This window comes from Salvelinus sp. IW2-2015, unplaced genomic scaffold, assembly GCF_002910315.2.
Source record: "Salvelinus sp. IW2-2015 unplaced genomic scaffold, ASM291031v2 Un_scaffold1438, whole genome shotgun sequence".
In the NCBI taxonomy this organism is placed as follows: Eukaryota; Metazoa; Chordata; class Actinopteri; order Salmoniformes; family Salmonidae; genus Salvelinus; species Salvelinus sp. IW2-2015.
The window spans coordinates 13,745-31,724 of record NW_019942908.1 but is presented as its reverse complement, the minus strand read 5'-3'; the positions used below and the strand labels follow the sequence as shown (position 1 = coordinate 31,724).

The following is a 17,980-nucleotide window of genomic DNA, read 5'->3' as shown; positions in this document are numbered from 1 at the left end:
TAAAACAGAGAAAAGTGAGTGAGGCTGAGGAGTCACAAATCCTTTTTGAAGCTGCTCAACAGAAAGACATGCTCATCTACCACCATCTTTCCACATAATCATCTGTCCATTCCTCCCTGTTTCCCTTTTTGTCCTGAAGGCGAGGAGTTCACCAAGATAGGAAACGAGGACGACCAGGGCTGGTGCAGAGGGCGCCTGAAAGACGGCGTGGTGGGCCTCTACCCCGCCAACTACGTAGAAGACATCCAGTAATGACAGAGCGAGGGACGAGGAGGAAAACGAGAGAGGATGGGGTGAAGAGGAGAAAGAAAGTGGAGGAGATGGGTGGGCAGGGCAGGCCTCGCATTCGCCCCTCTCACCCTACGTGGTAGAGGCTGGCTGCAGTGTGTGTGTGTGTGTGTGTGTGTGTGTGTGTGTGTGTGTGTGTGTGTGTGTGAAAGGGGTGGCAGAAGGAAGGAGTTTGCCCATCGAAGAGTTGTAGCTCTCTCTGTTGTATCTTCCTGGATCCCATGTCGTTAAGCACAAATCTTTCTACAACTACGGCCTGCTCTCGTTGTCAGCCTTTATGATGGGACACCCAGTACAGAGTCTAAAGCCAGCTACAAAAGCAAATGTTACTTAAAGCCATTACTGTTACAGAAAATAAATATAAAAAGTTATTTGAAACATGTAACCTTCCAATTGTAGCTTGAAGTTATGAAGACAGTGAAAGAATAAACTGATTTAAAAGATGTGAACAGACATGGGGTAGGATATACATGTCTCCCATTCACGAGGTCTAGCACATTTTAGATTTGATTTGAAACTGATTGGAGACCTAAAAGTAATTTCAGTTGAATCTTTTAATTAATTTTTGTCATAGACAATTGGTGATACATATTTTTAGTTCTATAGATCTGATTCTATTGCAACACCAATTTGGAGTCCAGGATCCGATTTGGAAGTCTTATGTCGAAATAAGGGGAATTTGTAATTGCATGTTATTTCTTGCGCTGTTTTGAGCGTCCTTCACCAAATCCTTTTGACAGTAATCAAGGTTTTATTTTTTTTTCACATGAAAGCCATTTGTCMGAAATATCAGAACCTACAGCCCCGTTTTCTTATTTGACTTTACAAATCTTTTGAGAAAAGGGCTTGGAATTCATGGCAGTGCCGGTTCAGAACAATTGTCTTTCTTATCTGATGCCTATAGTTCAGATTTGTCAAGTRTTGTTATGCCTTTTTGTATTTTAAATCTGATTTATGTTTTGCTCAGCYAATAGTTGATGAATGAGAGAAACCGATATCATTAATTATATCCAGTTCTTCCACCGTCACCAACCAGCCTGGTCTCAGAGCATTTCATATTATTCTGTAAATGCTCTGATACCATGTTGCGCCAACCCACATTTTAACAATAAGTGACGCACTCAGAAGTTTTCCTGTAACCTTTACCCCTCAACTTTAATGGATTGTATATTCTTTAATGGTTTCATTGTATCGGCTCACCTATTGATTGTACACGTTTGCTGGTCATTTTAGTATCAGGGACATTCACCAGGGCACATAGGGCTCTGGCCAAACGTAGCACACTTTATAGGGCATAGGGTGCCATTTGTGTCAGCCGCTATTCACTCAATTGACTTCACATTCTGTTGGTWGATTTTTACATCATGTGGATGTTGTTTTTTCTTTCCACACTGAATGTTGGGCAATAAGGTGTGTCACTTGAAGCTAGGAGCTTTAGCTGTAGCTTGCACTGGATGTCCYATTCAAAGCTTTGGGAGAATATACTTTTTTTGTGGCAGCGAAACAATGTTGCACATTCAGCAATAAAAACCACAGCWTTTACTGTTTTTCACAAACTAGAGGGTCCGATTTAATAAAAGTATGTTTGCATGTAAATAGCGTGGAACCTATGAACAAATTAACCAGTTATAGATTAGGGAGTTGTGATTTAAATTTCTATTTGGAAATCAAAGACTGTTAATTTATGAGATGCCTTAAGTGCTTTTGTTCTCTGTCAGATGAAATGCTGTGATTCGGAAACAAATCCGTTTGTACAATAATTGAATGTTTTATGGCGAATGTCTCGCGAATTTGCTGTCTTGTTGCGTTTGTAAATATTACATATCTCCAGAGAGGCCAGAGCCTACTTATGATTAGTAATTGACAAATAACTGTGAGATTATATTTCTCATTTWCTTTTAAAAGTTAATGATTGACAAACACCCTTAATGCCACCACATGTGCATTACCAGTATTGGCAAACTATATCTGTTATTTAGGACCTATCCCAATTCCTATCTCGAGTATAGGTTTCTCCTATTGGGAGTTGACGTTATGGCTCTGACATTGTTGTGAATGCATTATTTAGCACACACTGTTTATGCATGATGCTCCTGGAAATATCCCCTACATTTTATGCCTACAACTGCATATCGAGAGGAAGATCGATTTGGTTTGATATRAGTTTTCTGTCAGTGTGAGAGGTGTGAAGTTTTCTGTGCGTTTCAGGTCATGAGATGTATATCATTGGTTTCAGGTCATGCCATCAACAGAACACCGCAGCAGCTTTACTTGCACAACTCAGTTTGCCAATGTTGTCCCACAGCATACATTATAAATGAATTGAACGAAAAGAGAAGTTTTACTGTTGTCATTTCTTTTCTTTTTTTTTCAATTAAACATACAGGATCAAGGATAATAGAAAGAAATTGAACTTTACTACCCAGACCTCCATGTTACAATAATGCCCACGTGTTACTGCTGACCAATCAGAGCACAGGCAAAAAAAATATGTATCGTTCTGACGTGTGCCTTTACCCATGACGAGCCCGGAAGTATTTTTGATTTACAGGGAAACAAATTTGCTAAACGCTGCGCTTTACCTATCAGGTGAAATTAACAACAGGTGGAAAGATGTCAGAGCCCAGCAAGCAWGATATTGCTGCCATTTTCAAACGACTACGTTCCCTTTCTACGAATAAGGTGAGAGTTGAAAAGCTTTCGGCCTTTAACGAGGAAGTAGCTAATGTTAGCTAGCTAGCTTCAGAGGGGAAAAAATGACACGTCGCACTGTTTTGCTGGGCAGGGGTAGATGCGTCGTAACAAACGCACATGGAAAAGCTTTGAACCARGTATGCTCATTGCACATCCTCCTGACAAAATGTTTTTGCAGTGTTGAAGAAATAATTGGCCTGCGCAGTTTTAAATGGAACAATAGGACATCCTGGACAGTCACGTTCGAGCCAGCTGTCATGTGGCATGATGACAGTTGGAACAAAGATGGTACTTTTAAGAAACTGGTTGGACAGTCCACTTCGTTAGCGTCAGTGTGTTTATTGTAAAGTATAGATGTCTGGTAAATGTTGACTCATGGACACCACAAAGATGAAAGACATCACACAGACATAAACAATACCTCTTGCTCATTAACTGTCGATTCCAGCTGTTTCCGTCTGCTGCTTAGGCCTGGCTACATTGAACGCGACAATGTTGCAACCGCAAGCATCGAAAAGCTGTTTTGGAAACATTGTTTCCACTATATTGCAACATTTGTAACTAGCTAGTTTAGAAATACTTTCGGTAAATGTCGGCGTTCGCTTAATGTGTGGACAAGTAGAGGCAATACTAGAAAATAATATACAGTATGAGGTCAATATTTTGTACTTCAGACCTCCACGCTACTGGGTTGCTTCATTATTTGTTAGTGTTTTGCTGTCTATTTGGCATGCGCTCATATTAACTTGCTTATCAATGTCCTCATAGACTTATCACTGCATGAAGGAGTCAGCGAACACCTTGTCTGTATTCAAGTCMCATGTTTTCCAAAGTTGCTTCTTTTCTATTACAGGCGTGCTTTGACTGTTCGGCTAAGAATCCTAGTTGGGCCAGTATCACCTATGGAGTGTTTCTCTGTATAGACTGCTCAGGAACACACAGGTCATTAGGAGTGCACCTGTCATTCATCAGGTAAGGAACAATGAATGAAAAAACACATTTGTTGCCTACCCCATCCTGTTCTTTCAGATCTACACTAGTGGGTAGGGGCTAGGGATTGTTTCTGGACAGGACCATTGGCTTCACACAACACACAGTTTGACACATTTATGGCCCGATGGAGTGTTCAGAATCAGAACTGTGTATTGTTTGTTTCAGGTCTACTGAGCTGGACTCTAACTGGTCCTGGTACCAGCTGCGATGCATGCAGGTGGGCGGCAATGCCAGCGCGGTGAGTAAAGCCARRCATGGTGGGCACTGACTGGTGGGCAGCCACGTCCCAACCTGCTGTGTTGTTGTTAAGCGCTGAGAGGGTGGTACTAGTAGTTATGTTTCTGACTGCATGAGTGGGCATTATCTCTAGAATGTATGCAGGTGGGCGGCAATGTTTCTGGAAAGTATGTTGTATGTTGTCATGATGTCACAATAGGGCCCTGTATAATACCTGTACGATGTATGCAATATTATAATGTAATATTCTGATAACTATTAACAATACCTTTTTGTATTACAATGTGTAATTCAAACCATTGTTTTCCCCCCGGTGTCTCTCAGAATGCCTTCTTTGCCCAGCAAGGCTGCACGTCCAATGCCGCCAACACCAAGTACAACAGCCGAGCCGCTGCGCTCTACCGCGAGAAGATCAAGACCTCGGCCACGCAGGCCACAAGGCGCTTCGGCACTGAGGTGCCACACACATCCATCCAGACATTCCACTGGGCAAAAATGGATTTAGTCAACATTGGTTACTTGTTATACTGTCTTTAACAACATAATCATGTCGCATCAACATGGCTGATTTAAAMGAMTGTWTACTTAGGTCCTTATAGATGCCAAGGAATCCTCTGTTTTGTTTCCCTGCAGTTGTGGCTGGACAGCCAGGCCCCCCTCTCTCCAACATCTCCCGTCAATAAGGAGGAGGATTTCTTCAGTATGCACGCGCAGGTGTGTGTGTGCTCACCCCTGAGTGTGTGTATGACTGTTAGCACTTATTTGTTTGAAATTGTAGAAGATTATGGATGTGTGCATGTTGTTTACATGGTCATGTCCTTACCTTGCGTATTTTGGCAGGCAATCCCTGATGATCGTAGCTCCGCCCAACCTAATATAACAAGCTCCGCCCAGATGAATTTAAGCCCCACCCCAGTAGAGGAACCCTCTACAAAAGAAACTGAGAGAGACAAAAACGGTACACCTCTACTTCAATATTTACACTTCAGAAACACACATACACTTGCATCTGTTTGTCCATGTCGTCTATGCCCTCAACTCTTTCTGTCTTCAGGTAATACAGAGGGTCCCAGTGTTGACGTGCTAAGTATGTCTCCTAAAGAAGCCTTAGGTAAGAGGACCAAGAGATTATGCCCTAGAGACTAAAGATACTCAACTAGAACCTTAAGCATTAGGAGTACATGAAATATCTCAGCCTTGAACAGTAGCTCTTAGCAGTTTCTATCAGCTGTATTCTAATGCCCACTGTTCCTTCTCCCTTAGAGTCCTCCTCTCTTCTCAAGAAGAAACCAACTGGGGCCAAGAAAACAGTATGTACTCTATGGTAGTGGATTTAACCTGCTAGCGGAACTCCTCCCACATTCCACTGAAAAGCCAGAGCGCGAAATTCAAAAAATATATATTTTTTTTAATTTAACTTTCACACATTAACAAGTCCAATACAGCTAATGAAAGATACACATCTTGTGAATCCAGCCAACATGTCCGATTTTTAAAATGTTTTACAGGGAAAACACAATATATATTTATGTTAGATCACCAACAAATAGAAAAAAGCACAGACATTTTTCACAGCACAGGTAGCATGCACAAAATCAACCAAACTAACCTAGAACAAACCAAAGAAACCAAGAAACAACTTAATCAGATGACAGTCTTATAACATGTTATACATTAAATCTATGTTTTGTTCGAAAAATTTGCATATTTCAGGTATAAATCATAGTTTACATTGCGGCTACAATCAGAAATTCCCCCGAAAGCAGCCAGAATAATTACAGACACCAACGTGACATACCGAAATACTCATCATAAAACATTTCTGAAAAATCAATGGTGTATAGCAAATGAAAGACAAAGATCTTGTGAATACAGCCAATATTTCAGATTTTTCTTAAGTGTTTTACAGCGAAAACACAATATAGCATTATATTTGCTTACTACAATAGCCTACCACACTACCGCATTCATTCATCAAGGCACGTTAGCGATAGCAATAGGCACGTTAGCGTTAGCGAATAAACCAGCAAAAGATATTAAATTTCACTAACCTTCATAAACCTTCCTCAGATGACAGTCCTATAACATCAGGTTATACATACACTTATGTTTTGTTCGAAAATGTGCATATTTAGAGCTGAAATCCGTGGTTATACAACGTAGCATAACGTGCTAACGTAGCATATTTTTCCCAGAATGTGCAGATATTTCTATTAGACTCTCACCTATTCTGACCAAATAGCTATTCATAAACATTACAAAAAAATACATGTTGTATAGGAAACGATAGATCCATTAGTTCTTAATGCAATCGCAGTGTTAGAATTCTAAAAATATCTTCATTACGACATAAGACTTAGTTATGGTAAGGGAATAACCAAAACCTGAGCGCAAAGCTACTAGTACACAGTTCGACAGATATATGAAATAGCATCACAAAATGGTTCCTACCTTTGCTGATCTTCTATCAGAATGTTGTACAATGGGTCCTTTGTCCAGAACGTCGTTGTTTTGGATTCAGAAAGTTATTTTTCCCTCTTGAATTAGCAAGCACACTGGCCATGCGGCGCTAAGCTCTCCAACGTCAACAAAATCAAACATCGCAACACGCCTAATGTCCCGAATAAATTTCAATAGTCTAAWGAAACTATATTGAAAAAACATACTTTAGGATGATATTGTAACATGTATCAAATAAAATCAAAGCCGGAGATCGTATTCGGCCATAACGACAGGTTTCCAGTAGGCAATAACAGGTCCCTTCACGCGCCTTGCAGACAACAGAAAATGGGGGACACGTTGTTCCAAGATGGTTAATTCAACGTCAGACAGAGATAATCAACTCCTTTTTCCTCTCACTTCCTKTTGACATCCGGGTGAAGGTGTATGACGTGSACGTATAGTCATACGTATCATGCCCATTTATAGGCAGTCACTTGAACTGCCTATAGATTTCAGACTTTCCACTTCCTGGTCACAAAGTGTGCTGCCAAATGAGTTCTGTTTTACCCACAGACAAAATTCAAACGGTTTTAGAAACTAGAGAGTGTTTTCTATCCAATAATAATATGCATATTGTACGAGCAAGAATTGAGTACGAGGCCATTTAAATTGGGGACGTTTTTCCCCCAAAGTGAAAACAGCACCCCCTGTCCTCAACAGGTTTTAAGGAGGTAATGTTCCTTCCATGTACCTATGTGTGTTGTGCTTATGAATAAGAGTGAATTTGGTGATGTGTGTGTGGGTGGGGCATTTAGTGTGAATGGACTGTGTACATCACTCATGGATCTTGTGGGTCAGTAGATTAGTAGACACGTGTTCATGTCTGTGTCCTGTGTTTTGTCTCAGTTGGGCGCTAAGAAAGGTGGTCTTGGGGGTAAGAAGGTGAGCAAACAGAGTTTCTGTGACCTYGAGAAGAAAGCACAGGCGGTAGACAAACTCAATGAGAGAGATACAGCACCCACTACCACCAAGAACAGCCCCCAACCAGCAGAGGAATCTATGTGAGTCTATCTCCAATTTAAATGGGCTTTAATTGGCCTCTCGCTCTCTCATCCACATTGTCAATTATTCTCTAATCTTCACTCTGCTTATCCATTTTTCTCTCTCTTCCTCCCTCTAGTGGTGCCTCCATGAGACTGGCCTATAAGGATCTGGAGGCGCAGCAGAGGAGTAATACAGAGAAGATGAAGGGGATGGGGGAGAAGAAGAAGGAGCAGGCTGAGAGACTGGGCATGGGCTTTGGCAGCAGGAGGTGAGGGGGATTGAATTGATGGTGGTGGTGATAAAAGGATTTGTTTATTTCTTAACATACTTTTTACAGATGTCCTATGTAGAATAGTTTAAAGGGGTACTTTACATTGCAGGGGATAAGTCACTCATCTTCTAAAACAGGGATTCGCTAACTTTTTGCCGTGCGATCCCATTTTGATATTAAAACATTTTGGCGACCCCACCATGTAAAAAATGTATGTAATCGACGGCCAATGTTTACTTTTTTAATTTGGGTTATGACAGTATTAGAAATCTGTTGGACAGTATTTTGACACTTTCAATCTGACGACTATGGTTTGAAGTGACTGAAATGCATCAGAAAGGTATTGGGAAGTTCAGAAGATCATCAGGCAATAATGTTGTATGGTCTTCTGTGTAGAAAATAACAATTGATTGTTCTTTTTCTCCCAGTCTGATTTAGTGTCTGGTCTTGTCCACTCGGTTCTAACGGCTAGTAAAGGGAAACAGTACGTGTTCCTGAGAGTTATCTTTCAGTGATGGGGGTCATAGTATTTTGTAGCTTAAACGGTACTGACGTAACCCCGGTTCTACGAACCAAGTTCAAATTCTCTCGTGACCCGATTTTTCAAATCATGCGACCCCTAGTTTGGGAAACCCTGATCTAAAATAATTATATTATTGTTGGGACTGAAACATGTTGTAACCATTGGAGATATTGTGGTAACAAATACTTTGATTATTTGACTCCATTGTCTCTCCCCCCTCTCTATCTCCCTCTAGTGGAGTTTCTCACTCTGTGCTGTCAGACATGCACACTATCCAGCAGGAGAGCCCAGTGGGGTCCAAGCAGCCCACTAAGAGCCGGAGGTACACAGAGAAGGAGGAAGAGGAGACTGACGAAGGCTCCTTTACATCCAGGTCACCACACTCCGGCAACGTTCCAATACTTTAGCAATGGATCATTCCTTCTGCCATTCCTTCTTGGAAGTAATCACTGACATGGCTAGCCTGGTCTCAGATCTCTTTGTGTTGTCTTGTAATGGGAGTTGGAAAGACATCACAAAAAGATCTGGGACCAGGCTATGATCTGGGAACGAAATCCATTAAATTGAGTTCTCTTTTCCATATGAAACCCATCAGGATGTCGATGACCAAGTTTGATGACCCGACAGAATCTTCTGACAAGTTCTTCTCCAATTGGAGCGAGACGGGGGAGTCTGGCTGGAGGAAAGAGAGCAGGAAGCCAGAGCCAGACTTCTACCTGAGCACCAAGAGTTCCTCACAGGACGACAGGTACTATATGACTTTGATTTCCAGGGATGAAATTGCATGTGAAAAAGTAAAAATGTATTTGGCCGTATAAGTTCTCTGAGCCACTTATTTTTTATTATATTTTAAGTTTCTCACTGCAGTTGTCACTGAATGCACCCACCCTCTCTCTCACACACAGGACCGCAGCCCGGCGGAAAGCAGACCCGGTCCCTGTCTCAGACTCAGGCGACGCCCGCAAGAAGTTTGGGGACGTCAAGGCCATCTCCTCTGACATGTACTTTGGCAAGCAGGATGACTCTGAGGTAGGCACACTGTCACGGGACACACACATACAGTACCAGTCAACAGTTTGGACACATCTACTCATTCCAGGGTTTTTCTTAATTTTTTACTATTTTCTACATTGTAGAATAATAGTGAAGAGATCAACACTATGAAATAACATACGTAATCATGTAGTAACCAAAAAAAGTGTTTTAAAAAATCTAAATATTTTATATTTGAGGTTCTTTAAGGTAGCCACCCTTTGCCTTGATGACAGCTTTGCACGTGCTTGGCATTCTCTCCACCAGCTTCATGAGGTAGTTACCTGGAATGCGTTTAAATTAACAGATGTGCCTTGTTAAAATGTAATTTGTGGGATTACTTTCCTTAATGCGTTTGAGCCAATCAGTTGTGTTGTGACAAGGTAGGGGTGGTATACAGAAGATAGCCCTATTTGGTAAAAGACCGAGTCCATATTATGATAAGAACAGCTCAAATAAGCAAAGAGAAATGGCAGTCCATTACTTTAAGACATGAAGGTCAGTCAATGTGGAACTTTGAACGTTTCTTCAAGTGCAGTCGCAAAAACCATCAAGCGTTATGATGAAACTGGCTCTCATGAGGACGGCCACAGGAAAGGAATACCCAGTTACCTCTGCTGCAGAGGATAGGTTTATAAGAGTTAACAGCCTCAGATTGCAGCCCAAATAAATGCTTCAGAGTTCAAGCAACAGAGACATCTCAACATCAACTGTTCAGAGGACACTGTGTGAATCAGGCCTTCATGGTCGGATTGCTGCAAAGAAATCCCTGCTAAAGGACACCAATAAGAAGAGACTTGCTTGGGCCAAGAAACACGAGCAATGGACATTAGACCAGTGGAAATCTGTCCTTTTGGTCTGATGAGTCCAAATTTGAAATTTTTGGTTCTAACCGCCGTGTCTTTCTGAGACGCAAAGTAGGTCAACCGATGATCTCCGCATGTGGTTCCCACCGTGAAGCATGGAGGTGTGGTATTGTGGGGGTGCTTTGCTGGTGACACGGTCTGTGATTTTATTTAGAATTCAAGGTACACTTAACCAGCATTGCTACCACAGCATTCTGCAGCGATACGCCATCCCGTCTGGTTTGCGCTTAGTGGGATTATCATTTGTTTTTCAACAGGACAATGACTCAACACACCTAAAGGCTGTGTAAGGGTTATTTGACCAAGAAGGAGAGTGATTGAGTGCTGCATCAGATTACCTGGCCTCCACAATCACCCAATCGAGATGGTTTGGGAAGAGTTGGACCGCGGAGTGAAGGAAAAACAGCCAACAAGAGCTCAGCATATGTGTGAACTCCTTCAAGACTGTTGGAAAAGCATTCCAGGTGAAGCTGGTTGAGAGTGCCAAGAGTGTGTAAAGCTGTCATCAAGTCAAAGGATGGCTACTTAGAAGAATCTCAAATCTAAAGTATCTTTTGATTTGTATAACACTTTTTTGGTTACTACATGATTCCATATGTGTTATTTCATAGTTTTGGTGTCTTCTATTATTCTACAATGTAGAAAATTACTAGAAACAAAGAAAAACCATTGAATGAGTAGCTGTTGTAAAACTTTTGACTGGTAGTGAATATACAAAAAATGGATTTGATTTCCTTTTATTTGAGTCTATAATTATGTTGTACCTAAGTACTGATGTTTCTACCTTTTTGATCTAATTGACTGCCAGTATCAAATATCTGCCAGTGTTGACTGTTCTGGTTAAAGTTTTACGCTACGCTGTGACATCCTATAAGCCTCTGAGGCTGGTGTTTACAGTTCATTTGGTGCTGTGGAATTCATATGTCTCTCAGAGAAGGCTGTTAGACATTTTCTCTGCTTCTGTTCTGGCTGTCTCTCCCTGTTGTTGCAACATTGCTTTTTGATTGATTATTATCTACAACTGCTGTCTTTAAAAAAATTAACTACCTGAAAATCCCTGTTAAAGTAATACCCCTATGTGTAGTATGTTCATTGTTTAGTATCAAGTATGTCATTTGAAGTATTAATGTGGTTGTTTCCATGCAGTATGAGGCGAAGACTCGCCTGGAGAGGTTCTCTGGAAGCAACTCCATCAGCTCAGCTGACCTGTTTGATGACCCAAAGAAACAGGCGGGTAAGGAAGCCAACCATTCATAGTCCATTCGGGAAAGTATTCAGACCCCTTGTTTTTTTCCATATTTTGTTACATTACAGCTTTATTCTAAAATGGATTCAATAGTTGTTTTTTTTCCCCTCATCAATCTACGCACAATACCCCATAATGACAAAGCAAAAACAGGTTTTTAGAAATGTTTGTAAATTGTATTAATCTAAAAATGGAAATATTACATTTACATAAGTATTCAGACCCTTTATTCAGTACTTTGTTGAAGCACCTTTGGCAGCGATTACAGCCTCAAGTCTTCTTGGGTTTGACGCTACAAGCTTGGCACACCTGTATTTGGGGAGTTTCTCCCATTCTTCTCTGCAGATCCGCTCAAGCTCTGTCAGGTTGGACGAGGAGCGTCGCTGCACAGCTATTTTCAAGTCTCTCCAGAGATGTTAGATTGGGTTCAAGTACGGGCTCTGGCTGGGCCACTCAAGTACGTTCAGAGACTTGTCCCAAAGCCACTCCTGTGTTGTCTTGGCTTTGTGCTTAGGGTCGTTGTCCTGTTGGAAGGTGAACATTCGCCCCAGTCTGAGGTCCTGAGCGCTCTGGAGCAGGTTTTCATCAAGGATCTCTCTGTACTTTGCGCCGTTCATCTTTGCCTCATCCTAACTAGTCTCCCAGTCCCTGCTGCTGAAAACATCCCCACAGCTTCACCGTAGGGATGGTGCCAGGTTTCCTCCAGATGTGACGATTGGCATTCAGGCCAAAGAGTTCAATCTTGTTTTCATCAGACCATAGAATCTTGTTTCTCATGGTCTGAGAGTCCCAAAGGTGCTTTTTGTCAAACTCCAAGCGGGCTGTCATGTACCTTTTTTACTGAGGAGTGGCTTCTGTCTGGCCACTCTACCATAAAGGCCTGATTGGTGTAGTGCTACAGAGATGGTTGTCCTTCTGGAAGGTTCTCCATCTCCACAGAGGAACTCTGTATCTTTCTTAGAGTGAACATCGGAAGAGTCTTGGTGGTTCTAAAATTCTTCAATTTTTAAGAATGATGGAGGCCACTGTTTTTTTTTTTAGGGACCTTCAATGCTGCAGAAATGTTTGGGTACCCTTTCCCAGATCTGTGCCTCAACACAATCCTGTCTTGGAGATTTACGGACAATTCCTTCGACCTCATGACTTGGTTTTTGCTCTGACATGCACTGTCAACTGTGGGACCTTATGTATGTGTATGTATGCATATGTGTGTCAGGTTCCAAAGTTGACAGTGCATGTCAGAGCAAAAACCAAGTCCTCAACTGGCAGCTTCATTGAATAGTACCCGCAAAATACCAGTCTCAACGTCAACAGTGAGGAGGTGACTCTGGGATGCTGGTCTTCTAGGCAGAGTTCCTCTGTCCGGTGTATTTGTTCTTTTGCCCATCTTAATCTTTTATTTGTATTGGCCAGTCTGAGATATGGCTTTTTCTTTGCAACTCTGCCTAGAAGGCCAGCATCCCGGAGTCGTCTCTTCACTGTTGACATTGACACTGGTGTTTTGTAGGTACTATTTAATGAAGCTGCCAGTTGAGGACTTGTGAGGCATCTGTTTCTCAAACTAGACATTCTAATGTACTTGTCCCGTTGTGTACTGGGGCCTCCCACTCCTCTTTCTATTCTAGTTAGAGACAGTTTCCGCTATTCTGTGAAGGGAGTTGTACATGCGTTTTATGAGATCTTCAGTTTCTTGGCAATTTCTTGCATGGAATAGCCTTCATTTCTCAGAACAAGAATAGACTGACGAGTTTCAGAAGAAAGTCCTTTGTTTCTGACCATTTTGAGCCTGTAATCGAACCCACAAATGCTGATGCTCCAGATATTCAACTAGTCTAAAGAAGGCCAGTTTTATTGCTTCTTTAATCAGCCCAACAGTTTTCAGCTGTGCTGCCATAATTGCAAAAGGGTTTTCTAATGATCAATTAGCCTTTTTAAAATTATAAACTTGGATTAGCTAACACAGCGTGCCATTGGAACACAGGAGTGATGGTTGCTGATAATGGGCCTCTATACGCCTACGTAGATATTTCATTTAAAAAATCTGCAGTTTTCAGCTACAATAGTCATTAACAATGTCTACACTGTATTTCTGATCAATTTGATATTTTAATGGACAAAAAATGAGATTTTCTTTCAAAAAGGGAATTTCTAAGTGACCCCAAACTTTTGAACTGTAATGTATATGTATGTCTTCGGGTGTGCAGTTGAACAAAACAAAATCTTAGCTAATTCCACAAAGAAATCCTAAAATAGCCCTGACAATATTATTGGCACCTTCTAGACGTAGTTAGAAATAATTAGATTTCAAGTAGGTGATTCTCATTTACTTTGGAATTGAACTCACCTGTGGTGAATTGAAGATACCTGCAGTATAAAAACCATGTATTCAACCAGTTTGAATAGAGAAAAGGACTTGTTCTCCTGTTTTGTCACTGTGTGTACCGCAATGAGCGTGGACAAAAGGAAAACCAGTGAGTTATGAGGTCAGATGCAAGCATGGACAATCTCAAGGCTACAAGTCCCTCTCCAGAGACCTTGATGTTCCTGTTTCCACCATACGTAATGTTTTCAAGAAGTTTAAGGCCCATGCCACTGTAGCCAACCTCACTGGACGTGGCCGCAAGAGAACTTGATGGAAGATTGCAGTGAAGGATTGTTCGAATGGTGGAGAAGGACCTCTGTCAACTGCCACATAGATTCAAGCTGACCTTAAGACACAAGGTACGACAGTTTCAACTCGGACCATCCTTCGCTAACTCGTTGTATGGTAGGAGACTCAGGAGGACCCCACTGCTGATAGAAAGACCTGAACATGCCAAAATCCTTCTGGGAGAATGTCCTGTGGACAGATGAGACCAAATTAGAGCTTTTTGGTAAAGCACAACATCTCTATGTTTACAGAAAACAAAATGAAGCTTTCAAAGAAAAGAAGACCTTCCCTACAGTCCATCATGGAGGAGGTTCAGTGATGTTTTGGGGTTGCTTTGCTGCCTCTGGCACACTAGTTTGGAGCGCGATGTCAGACCCAGTGTCAGAAAGCTGGGTCTCCGTTGAAGATCATGGGTCTTCCAGCAGGACAGTGACCCCAAACACACTTCAAAAAGCACCCAGGAATGGTTCAAGAATAAATGCTGGACTGTTCTGAAGTGGCCAGCAATGAGTCCAGATCTAAATCCCATTAACTTGTGGAGAGTTCTGAAAACAGCAGTTAGGAGAAGGCAGTTATTTTGACCAAAGGCTGTGCTACCAAATATTAAGTCTAGGGTGTCAATCATTTTGTCAATGTTATTTCTTACATTTTAAATGGATATATTAAGTTCTGAAACAAAAACAAATGTGCTGTAGTATTAATAGTGAAATAAAGAATTGTGGAGACAGTTTGTTCAATTTCTTGAGTAACTTCAAAAAAGTGCCAATATTTTTGGCCACGACTGTAGACATGTGTGCCTTTCCAAATCATGGCAAATCAATAGAATTTACCTCCGGTGGACTCCAAGTTGTAGAAACATCTCAAGGAAGATCAATGAAAACAACAGGATGCACCTGAGCTCAATTTTGTGTCTCCGTAGTTATGTAAATCAGGTATTTCTGTTTTTATTTTTAATGCATTTGCAAACCTTTCGAAAAACCTGTAGATTGAGGATTTAAAAAAAATCTATTTTAGAATAAGGCTGTAACGTTACAAAATGTGGAAAAAGTCAAGGTGCCTGAATACTTTGAGTGTACTGTATCACACTTTAAAGTATATAATTTAACCATTTCATATCACTAAATCAAGTGAACACCAGGGCCCATATTCACAAAGCATCTGAGTAGGATCAGTTTTGCCTTCAGATCATATTGAATTAGATGGGGGATCTGATCCTAGATCAGCACTCCTAGTCTGAGAGGTTTTATTAATCCAGGCACTGCATGTGTACACCTCCACAATTTAAACATCAGAAGAATGATCATTATAAAGCAACTGCCACCACCACTGATGTTACTAACCATCTCTCTCTCTCCGGTCCCCATGCAGCCAGCTCATATCGTCTGACCAACATGCTGCCCAGTGCTCCAGACATGTCCCAGCTGAAGCTGGGGGTCCGCTCTGCGGCCGGGAGGCTGTCCGTCATGGCCAGCGGAGTAGTCACGTCCCTTCAGGTTTGTGGTTCAGATGGCCCTGTTGGTTGGAGCTTGGTGCTAGCAGCAGATTGACTCCCACATGGGCCACATACTGAAGTGAATGTGTTATGGTGACTGTAAGCCGTAAGGCAATTTCAACACAATAAGAACTTGCCCTTTTTATATCATTATTCCAATTGGAAATCCAGTTTCTTGATTTAATTACTATGTAAGTGCACAGTAACAACGATATCAGTGATTATTTGGTCAAAGGCATGCTAGATACAACATACTAGTTACCAAAGTACATTGTGTATAAGGGCAACTTTATTTAAAGGTTACCTAATTATGCAGCGTCAACACTCAGACAACTGGTACGGTGTAAGCAGTAGGTTCTTACGTGTTGTGTATCTTCTTTGTTTCAGGACCACTACAGTGCGTGAGTCCAGTGTGTGTACCTGTGTTATGACCCACACACACACACAACCTGTTAGGTCCCCTGGGTATTGGAGTCGGTAAACATCCTTACAAGCGATGGACAAGTTCAGCCGTGCAGGAGAGGGAGAGATATGGACGGAGAGAGAGAATTAGCGACATTGTGTAGGCCAGAACATAGGCTGTAGCTATATATATATATATATATATGTGTGTGTGTGTGTATATAGCAGCTTTTTGAATAAAGGACGTATTATCTACATTGGAGTTATGTCGAACCAACATCCTCTATGAGGTAGATGTATGAAGAACACTTATTTCCACAGCTTATTATTTAATCTGTCCAGGCCTTTGGTTTTGATATTTACAGATGTTTATATCCATGGTATTCAAAATACATTTTTGTTATCATCCATTATGGTTCTAATTGAGGGTGACTTAGGTTTTGGGTTCCTTTTCCCCTGTGCAATTGTTATTGAATCATATCATCTTGGTCACCTTGGTTTTTATGTAACTATTTGCAATGAAGACATCATCTGGTAGCGTGATAACATGTATTTTTCTACATGCGGTATGTAAATAATTTAGTTAATTAATCTGATGGGCATTGTTTTAATTACCTGTCAAATACAGGGAGATGTTGCCATGTAGGACACATGTCTTAAATTTTAGGGTGCCTTCAAACCAAAATGCCTGCGACGTGTTGTGCGTGTGCCGATTCACTGATTGTGTGTTTGGAGGTATGGTGAAGTGGAGAACATTCGAGGTGGGAGAAACATTGTTTTACATTGGTTGACAGACCTCTAGTCAGGATGGGGTGCAACAAAATGTCCCCATCTCATCTGTTGGACAGTGTAAATCTGCCATTTCATTCACTTCTATCCACCTCTACACTGCTCTCTGAAAAAAGGTGTCTGCTGTGCTTTTGAAGCATTGTTTGCATTGGTTTGAAAGTGCCCTTAGTCTTGGCAGTGTACTTATGTTTGTCACTTGACTGAAGGACCGAATACTCACCGTGATTTCTTTGTGTTGTGTGTGTGTGTGTATATAGACACACTGGTAGGATACGGTCCTGTACAGTGTAGTGTGATCTGGTCTGCCTCAGCAGCCAAACATATTCTCCATATTACAATTGGCTATCAGTTCAGATGAATGAAGGGAGTAGTATCTTAATGTTCTGTCCCAGTACTCTCAAAAGGCTGAGTTTAGACAGGCAGCACAATTCAGATTTTTTCCATTCTCACTAATAGGTCTTTTGACCAATCAAGTCAGCTCTTAAAAAGATCTGAACAAAACAGAATTGGGCTGCCTGTCTAAACGCAGGCAAATAACCTATTCTATTTTCTGTGACCGCATTACTCTGAGAGGAACACAGGACACCCGTCCAATTATTTTACCCTTCTGTGGCTATGAAGGAAGGGTAAAAAAGAGACAAGGAAAGTAACTTGTGCAAAAGAAATGGGACCAAGAACCTATTGGCTGCCCATCCTAGGGCCTGACTCATTTCAACAACAGTTGTACTATGTGTTTAGTGAAGGGTAACCTCTAACCCTTTGCTGAGCAGATTCATTGTATATTACCTCTGAACTGTGTACCTTGCAGAGAATATTTAGGGTGTTTAGAGTATATTTTCACACTGGGTATATGTGGGTTATATTTTGGGAGTTTATGCATAGTGTGATTTTGTTATTTTGAAGGGAATGGCTAGAAGTCTTTAACTGGATGTTGCTAGAGGTATTTCTGGCTACCTAGTATCACCTACCTAACTTCCTGACCATTTTTATGCACCGTATTTTGATCCTTAC

At 41.3% G+C, this 17,980-nt stretch overlaps 2 protein-coding genes across 8 annotated transcripts in view; both read left to right on the top strand.

The window, feature by feature from the left end:
- The window catches only part of pacsin2 (protein kinase C and casein kinase substrate in neurons 2), a 35,479-nt gene extending 32,853 nt beyond the window's left edge, over positions 1-2,626 (top strand). For 5 of the 6 annotated variants that reach the window (XM_024138289.2, XM_024138292.2, XM_024138290.2 and 2 more), the window contains one exon: positions 140-2,626. In XM_024138289.2, coding sequence (XP_023994057.1) covers positions 140-252 — 113 coding nt within the window. In that variant the 3' untranslated portion in view covers positions 253-2,626. The remainder of the gene's footprint in view (positions 1-139) is intronic. The other variant, XR_011475671.1, reaches the window with a different exon arrangement.
- Positions 2,627-2,771: 145 nt separating this feature from the next.
- On the top strand, positions 2,772-16,209 carry arfgap3 (ADP-ribosylation factor GTPase activating protein 3). Of its 2 annotated transcripts, none has more exons than XM_024138286.2 (16): positions 2,772-2,970; positions 3,836-3,954; positions 4,141-4,213; positions 4,537-4,668; positions 4,846-4,926; positions 5,053-5,170; positions 5,267-5,323; positions 5,476-5,522; positions 7,561-7,715; positions 7,835-7,966; positions 8,728-8,865; positions 9,088-9,240; positions 9,398-9,521; positions 11,537-11,624; positions 15,655-15,779; positions 16,166-16,209. In XM_024138286.2, the coding sequence occupies exons 1-16, from the start codon at positions 2,902-2,904 to the stop codon at positions 16,181-16,183; spliced, it is 1,629 nt and encodes a 542-aa protein (XP_023994054.1). In that variant the 5' UTR covers positions 2,772-2,901; the 3' UTR covers positions 16,184-16,209. The 2 variants fall into 2 exon arrangements, with proteins under 2 accessions (XP_023994054.1, XP_023994055.1); XM_024138287.2 differs by lacking the exon at positions 2,772-2,970 and adding an exon at positions 3,105-3,270.
- Positions 16,210-17,980: the final 1,771 nt, after the last annotated feature.